The sequence below is a fragment of the Gekko japonicus genome, unplaced genomic scaffold (genome assembly GCF_001447785.1).
Source record: "Gekko japonicus isolate JY-2015 unplaced genomic scaffold, Gekko_japonicus_V1.1 scaffold5464, whole genome shotgun sequence".
NCBI classification, from domain to species: domain Eukaryota; kingdom Metazoa; phylum Chordata; class Lepidosauria; order Squamata; family Gekkonidae; genus Gekko; species Gekko japonicus.
Window position 1 is genome coordinate 21706 of NW_015163248.1, and position 8295 is coordinate 30000.

Here is an 8295-nt window from a genome sequence, read left to right on the forward strand (position 1 = left end):
GGAGGGGAGGGGCCTCAGCATAGTACAATGCCATAGAGTCCACCCTTCAAAGCAGCCATTTTCTCCAGGGGAGCTGATCTCTGTCGGCTGGGGATCAGTGGTAAAAGCGGGAGATCCCCAGGCCCCACCTGGAGGCTGGCAACTCTACACTGTGGCCATACCCGTGTCTTTAACTGTTATTGTTGCTTTCAAGAGGAGGGCCTTAACTGTTCAGTTGTCATCGGTTCAGATGTTGTTCATGTGTTGGTGCCAGTGGCGGCTCCTAATCCAAGGCCTGGTGGAACAGCTCCGTTTTGCAGGCCCTGCGGAACTGTAAAAGGTCCCGCAGGGCCCTGATGTCTTCCGGGAGCTCATTCCACCAGTACGGAGCCACCACTGAAAAGGCCCTGGCTCTGGTAGAGGCCAATCTGGGGTTTTTCGGACCAGGGAGAGTCAGGCGATTTTGTGACCCTGACTTCAGTGCTCTCTGGGAAACATATGGGGAAAGGCAGTCCCTCAGGTAGGCAGACCCCCGACCATATAGGGCCCATATATTCCGGGTCCTCAGTAAAAGCAACATCTTATCAGCTATTCAGGAGTGCCGCTCAAAACTATAATTCAGCAGAGGGTTTGCGCATCCCTGAAAATGACACCTGAGAGTTCATGAGTTGGACAGGACTCAGAGTTTTGGCTTACCCTTCAGCTTGAGCATCCCTTAGACTCTTCCCTCCCTCCTTCCCTTGTTCACAGACTCACAGTCAAAGGCCATATGCATGAAATTGATTCAGCCAGCTTCCTGATAAACAGTCTCCGTGGTTCCTCCCATCAACATTGAGCAAACCCCTCCGAGCCGTGTTCTTAACGGCAGGATAGTGAAATGGGGAAAGACCAGCCCGACTGTTGGACTTGGCAGCAAAACCCAGAGGGCTGAGATCTTATGAAAGCTACACCAGGCTCTCCGTCCTAGGAGAACCCTTCGTACAAAGGCACCCATGCTTTATTTACAGCCTGTATAGATGGGCAAAGAAGGACATGATAATTGTGTAGGAGGAGCAGGTAAATACTGGCATGCCATTCATGACTCAAGCGGCAGGAAAACCACAGCTGCCTCTGGCAGGGCAGACATAGAATTAGGCAGTCCAGCCCTGATCTGCCCTCTGATTGGGCGCTTTATAAGCCGAGCTGCGGCTCTTCTATCCCTTTGACTAAATCTTCTCTGCTCTAAGCACCAGGGATGCATTTCTGGGAATCTGTGCTTTGTGCCCTGTTAGCTTCCCTCTTTGCTGCCATCCTCGGTGGGCTGTATTTGACGGGCGCGTTCCGCAGGAGAAGACCCAAAGAACCGCCGTTGGACAAAGGCCTCATCCCATGGCTAGGACACGGGATAAGTTTCAAGAAGAACCCTGCGGAGTTTTTGGAGAAGATGCAGAAGAAACACGGGGATATCTTCACCGTGTTGGTTGGAGGCAATTATTTAAATTTCATGATGGACCCTCACACCTACGGGACGGTCATAAAGGAGTCCAAAGACAAGTTGGATTTTGATACGTTTGCCTCCATGGTAGTTCATAACGTCTTTGGCTTCCGCCCGAGTGAATCCCATCATAAGGTTGTGCAACAAGTTAGCAAGAGGTATCTCAGAAATCGGAATCTGGAGGATCTGAACCAGGTGATGATGGAGAACTTGCAGGCAGTGTTGCTTCGGAACCAGGGCTCCAACGACGGAGAAAGACCATGGCAGCAGGACGGGGCCCTCCACTTCAGCTACAAGGCCATGTTTCAAGCTGCTTTCCTGACGTTGTTTGGAAGCGATTCCCCCAAAAGTGGAGATCGCAAAGGGACTTCTAAGGATAGCAGAGCACCGCAGTGTGCAGAATGGTTTGAGGATTTTCAGAAATTTGACCACTACCTTCCCCAGATGGTCATGGGGATGCTGGATCCTGAGAGCAAGAAGGAGACGGAGAGGCTGAGGAACTTTTTCTGGGATGTGCTGTCTGTAGAAAAGGTGATGGAGAAGGATGACATCAGCAACTGGGTGGCCGAGCAAGATCACCAGATGGATGAGACTGGGATGACCGAAAAGATGCGGACTCAGTTCCTTTTTCTCCTTTTCTGGGCATCACAAGCGAACACTGGGCCAGCGACCTTCTGGGTTTTTGTCCATCTCCTGACACATCCAGAGGCGATGAAGGCAGTGAAGGGAGAAGTCGACCGAGTCCTAAAGGAGACGAATCAGGAAGTCAAGCCAGGCAGTCCCATGCTCAAGATATCCTTTGAAACAGTCAAGACTCCTCTTTTGGACAGCGCGATACAGGAATGTCTACGCTTGAAAGTAAGTCCCTTTCTGTTCAGAAGCATAATGGAAGATATGGATCTTAAAATGGCGGACGGGAGAGACTACAGCCTCCGGAAAGGAGACCAGCTGATTCTCTTCCCCTTCATCGGCCTGCAGATGGATCCTGAAATCTACCCTGATCCTAAGACTTTCAAATACGATCGGTTCGTGAACCCAGATGGCACAAGGAAAGAATTCTACAAAAATGGGAAAAAGCTAAGGCATTACAACATGCCGTGGGGCGCTGGGCCTTCCATGTGCCCGGGACGCTTCTTTGCTGTTAGTGAAATGAAGTTGTTTGTGATTTTGATGGTCGCCTACTTTGAGATGGAACTGGTCAATAAGGAAGAGAAGGTACCGCCGGTAGATCCAAGCCGCTATGGGATTGGAGCCACACATCCTTCTCACGATATCCAGTTTCGGTATCGACTGAGAATCTAAGAGTAAAATAGTTTATTTATAACCAAGTTGTACATTAGCTCAGTTATTTATTCCGTTCAGTCCTGGGGAGAAAACTGTAAAATAGCAGAATGCATTCAGGGAGGTCTCTTGCGTAGGGGCAGTTAAACATGGTTGCACTTACCTGTAACTGATGTTCATCGAGTGTCTTCTGTGCTGGCACACATAGGCCTGCCTCAGGCCGTCCCATGTGGGACTGCACAGAAGACACGATGATAAACAAAAAGATACCAAGATTCAGAAGGGTCATGTTCTTCTGCCGCTGACCAGGAAGAATACGTGCTGCAGTGCTGAGACTTTTAATTGTCTTTCGTAGCTTGTGTAGGCAATTGTGGCCTTCATTGTATGTATGAAATGGAGTGTAAAGAATATAGCTGCTAGCAGCCAGCTTGGAGGAGGGGGGACGTGAAGCTCCTTAATAGCTCCGTACGTGTTACCATCTCCATCAACTTCAGACGTATGCATTGAAAGGGTCTGCTGCCTTTGAAATGGCTGTGCAGTAGAGACCCAACTTGCCGCAGTATGTCATCTTTGTTAAACGTTGCAGTAATAATGACTAATAACAGTTAGTTTTTACAGTCAATCATTCTTAGTCGTTATTTAGCATTTTTGTGTCCTCGTTCCGGTTGTTAGGTTTGCTGAACTGAATTTAAGAATCTCTTCCACGATCTCGGAAGAGAGGGCTGTATTTTGTTTCAGGTGTTCTGATGGAGATTTTAGGGAGCACTGGGGGGAGAGAGGGAGAAAGATTCTGTTTTCCTTTTGCAACAAGTGAGATGCCTTTTTAAGAGAAGCTTTTGCTCACTCGAAGCATGACGCTGTCTAAGGATTTCTCACTTTTTCTGTCGGCAAAACTGGAAGAGGTGGGGGAAGCGGTTTTCTTTTGTAATGAGTGAAACACGTTGATCGTTTGCACCTCTTCCCCCCCCCCTTTCGTACTAAAACTAGTACTAGTCAATGCTCCCTCTGAGCTGTGGAGTCCTGTGAGCAAAAGTTCTACTTGGTGAGCTACCGGCATTAAAGTTGTGAGCGGGCGATTTGGCTACTGCATGAATTAGTTTGCTCCAGAGCAATGTTCCCTCTGAGCTGTGGAGTCTCGTGAGCAAAAATTCTACTTTGTGAGCTACCGGCATTAAAGTTGTGAGCGGGCGATTGGACTCCTGCATGAATTAGTATGGTCTGGAGCCATCCCTTCCTGAGCAAAGACGATAAATGTGTGAGCCGGAGGCTAAAAAACTGTGACCTAGCTCACACTAACCCAGCTTAGAGGGAACACTGGTACTAGTTCTTGGGGGGGGGGACTGAAAGTACTTGTGGGAGGCATCTCAGTTTCTCCTCCCGCATGATTTCCTCCTTCCCTTCCTTGAAAGCCCCAATATCCACTGCCTTTTTCTTGTTTCCTTCCCTTCCCCCACCCCTGTCTCCAGCTTTCCCTCCATCATTCCCCCTGGTAGCCTCTCCTGGGGAAAAACTGGCTCAGTTGTGCCATGCCATCTGCCATACTGTTCTGGGCCCAGCTGCACAGCGCCAGCCAGACCGGCCCACTCGCACTCCCCCCCAACTGCAACAATTTGCGGGGGGCACCTCACTTTCCCCTGTATCCCCCCCCCAAATATTTCATCTTTCCCTCCTCCTGGCAGCCACAATATCCTCAGTTTTCCCTAGGATTGCCAAGTCTAATCTACTTACCGGCGGGGGAGCGTCGCCGGGCTCCGGGAGCTCTCCTCCGAAGCGTGTGCACGCGCCGCCAGCACGTCCCAGAAGTGACGTGCTACGTTGATCACGTTGGGGGGCGTGGCCCTGATCGTCGGAGGGAAAACCATAGAGTTTTCCCTCCGACGATCGGGGCCACGCCCCCAACGTGATTGACGTGGTTGCGTCACCTCCAGTGATGCAGCCACGCTGCGCTTCGGGGGGCGGAGTTCCCCCTGGGGCCCGATTCCGCGGCGGCGGAAATTGGGCCTCCAAAGCGGGGGTTTACCCGCCACCCGCCCCCACTTGGCAGCCCTAGTTTTCCCGGATTCCTTCTCTCCTGTAACAGCCTGCTTTTCATCTGTTCCCCACCTTCAGCTATGTTTATTATTTATTTACTTCATATACACTCCACCTTTCTCCAAAATGGGGACCCAAACCAGCTTGCATCATTCTCCTCTCCTCCGTGTTACCCTCAAAACAACCCAGTAAGGTAGGCTAGGCTGAGAGTGTGAAACTGCCTGAAACTGACCTTCCGCAGCACAGTCGGGGTTCAAAGCTGGGTGTTTCAGATCCTAATGTGAAACTCTAACCAATGCTCCACTCTGTCTATTGTGGGGTGGGCTACAAGTCACCTGGCAACTAGTTGCCTAGTTGTTCTTGCAAAACTTGATTCTGATTTGTCAAAGGCCTAAACAGCCCTGGAAAGCCCCCTGCCTTTTACTGACAGAAACCAAGGCTTGAAGGCTGGTAATATTGTGGTAGTTGCTTAGCAACATCCACTGAAGTCATTCATTTATTTTCTTTTTTTTACACTTTATTTTTAATTATGACAAACAAACATACACAGATCAGGGGTTCCATTTCATCACTAAAGTATCTAGTTAAGTATCTCATACAATGTCTAAATATCTATTTTCTCTATTCCACCTTATTTTTATGTATATTCTTTTGCAATTGATTTAAAATAAAGTTCCTGTTCCTTTCAAATTAGGTCATATGTCAGTCTAATTTATAAGATCTTGAAAAATTGTATCATCTCTCTTGTCCAAAGGGTTTTGACCATATCCAGAAAGTTTTAACCATTTTTGTAGGATTTCATCCTCTTCTTCATTCTCTGGTTTCTCCTCTTAACTTTTAAAGTCTTAATTCTGTGTCTTCTGGATGACAAAATAACTTCTGGAAGTAGCCCTCTATATTCAATTCTTTGGATGGTTTGAGGTTCCACATATTCATTATTTTTCACTCTCTGAAGGAAAATTTCATTTTCTGCTGTAAAGATTTCATCTCTTGTCATCCTTTCATATAATCTCACATTCAGGTTCTCCAAACATTTTGGTGTTTTTTGGGGGGTATACGTTGAGTTCTAGTTAAGTATACAAAAGAATACGTTGAGTATCTAGTTAAGTATCTCATACAATGTCTAAATATCTATTTTCTCTATTCCACCTTATTTTTATGTATATATTCTTTTGCAATTGATTTAAAATAAAGTTCCTGTTCCTTTCAAATTGGTCATATGTCAGTCTAATTTATAAGACCTTGAAAAATTGTATCGTCTCTCTTGTCCAAAGGGTTTTGACCATATCCAGAAAGTTTTAACCATTTTTGTAGGATTTCTGGAAGTAGCCCTCTATATTCAATTCTTTGGATGGTTTGAGGTTCCACATATTCTTTATTTTTCACTCTCTGAAGGAAAAATTTAGCTCTTGTCATCCTTTCATATAATCTCACATTCAGGTTCTCCAAACATTTTGTTTCTTTTTGTATACGTTGAGTTCGTTCTCTAGGCCGTATCATTTTGCTTGCAGACTTCACCTGTATTTTCTGTATTCATATCTCTTACAAAGATGTATGTGAAGGCATTCATTTCGTAAAGCTATAGGTGCCGCTTCTATCATTCTTTTTTTTAAAGATTTCAGATTTTTCTGCCAATCCGGAGCTTTTTTTCAAGTTTGTTGAGCAGTCTGTCTTGTTTGCCTGTGGATTTAAGCATACACAGATGTTGCAAATTAGATACGTCGATGGAAGTCTTTCGCTTGTAGTAACAGGATATTTAGACGTTTGAATCCCTCGAATATGCCAATTAATATTCATATACTAAGTTATAAAAGGGTTTTGTGTTGCTGAAGCAGCGAAATAGATTTAGATTTGATAGGAAATGAAGCGGTGCAGATATTTCCGTTTCCTCCCAAAGTTCTAGTTTCAAAACCAAACCAAACTGGAGAGACTGTTTTTGCCTCTACCGGACCGGTTCACATTTCCACAAACGTTACATCTATAGTCTGAAGTCCAGAAGCTGGGGGGGGAGAGGTTCTTCCTAGCCTTGTTAGAAAATCTATTTACTGATCTGTGAATGTGGCATTTCCTTTGTGTCGGACAACCTAAAAATCCTTCCTACTGTTAGTGAGGTGCTAATTATGTAAATGTGACGTTTCCTGGGAGAGTCCTCTTTGCCACCAGTCAATCCCCGGTGGGAATGGCCATTAACCTGCCTCCAGCAACTGGATGACCAAGTCATTCACTGGTGCCGCCTCTCAATTGTCTTCCTGTGCAATGAAATTGCTGAGCAGTCAGGTTAGAGCCGATCAAAGGAAGTCCTTCTTCACCCAAAGAGCAATTAACACATGGAATTCACAGCCACAGGAGGTGGTGGCGGCTACAAGCATGGACAGCTTCAAGAGGGAATTGGATAAACATGTGGAGCAGAGGTCCATCAGTGGCTCTTAGCCACAAGGTGTAGATGGGAACTCTCGGTCTGGGGCAAGCGATGCTCTGTCTCCTTGGTGCTTGGGTGTTAGATCCCCAAGCATTCAAAATAAATCCACGTTTAAAAGTAAAGCAAAATTTATTTCAAAGCGATGGTTCGATCAGGAACAAGGACATTGTTAGGAATAACTGCAATCACACTGGGACTACATAATAAAGGAACTTGAACCAGGTAAGGGCCAATTAGCCCCTTTCCCTCTGGCGGGAATAGAACAGCGAACGCGCGCCCAATTCCTTGGGAACATAACGGTCCTACATTATACACAAGTTCAGTTCTCAGGCAAGCTAACCATAACAGCGAAGCAATACCACGACTCCCACCTCCAGCTGCTCGACCTTGGCCAGTTTCTGCAAAGCTACACATGCAATACAATGAAGCAAGATGACACACAGGGGGGGGATGGGTGTAACAGCTTGCACAGGGAATACCATGTACACCAGACATAATGGCAGCTAGCTGACATTGGGGGGAGCAACAATGGGAGGGCTTCTAGTGTCCTGGCCCCACTGCTGGACCTCCTGAGGGCACCTGGTATGTTTGGCCACGGTGTGACAGAGTGTTGGACCGGATGGGCCATTGGCCTGATGTAGACTTTGTGAGGGTTCAGTAACGACACAACACACAGAGATTTCTTGAAGCTGATCAGGCTCTGTCTCTGTCTCTCTCTGTACCAAACTGTTTTCTGACAGTTTCACTGCAGCGTTTCATTAGACTCAAGCAGGCTCAGTGAAATTCGTTACAAGTACAGAGCAAGAGACTTTGTAAGCTAAAAAGCACAGTGTATTTCACAGAATGTTCTTTTCCCGTAGCTCAAGTTATCTTGCTTACATGTTGCAGATCTTGTGCTCTCAGTAATTCATGGTGCTCTTAATAATATAATAGGCTCATACAGACTCAGCAAAGATTGTGCCCCGCTTGCCAATCTCCCGTTGCCAATCTCCCTGTGAGAACAGAAGCCTTTCTGGGTGTGCCTCGCAGAGATTTTCCTCTTCCCACAGCCTGATCCAACACTGGCTTCTCCCCCCCCCCCCAGCTGGCTTGGAGAAGGCATTTGTCTGCA

General features: G+C 46.8%; 1 protein-coding gene across 1 annotated transcript; it reads left to right on the forward strand.

The window, feature by feature from the left end:
• Positions 1 to 1199: 1199 nt before the first annotated feature.
• Positions 1200 to 3698, forward strand: LOC107106985 (7-alpha-hydroxycholest-4-en-3-one 12-alpha-hydroxylase-like). The gene has a single exon (XM_015407199.1). The coding sequence runs from the start codon at positions 1214 to 1216 to the stop codon at positions 2753 to 2755; it is 1542 nt and encodes a 513-aa protein (XP_015262685.1). The 5' UTR covers positions 1200 to 1213; the 3' UTR covers positions 2756 to 3698.
• The last annotated feature ends 4597 nt before the right edge of the window (positions 3699 to 8295 follow it).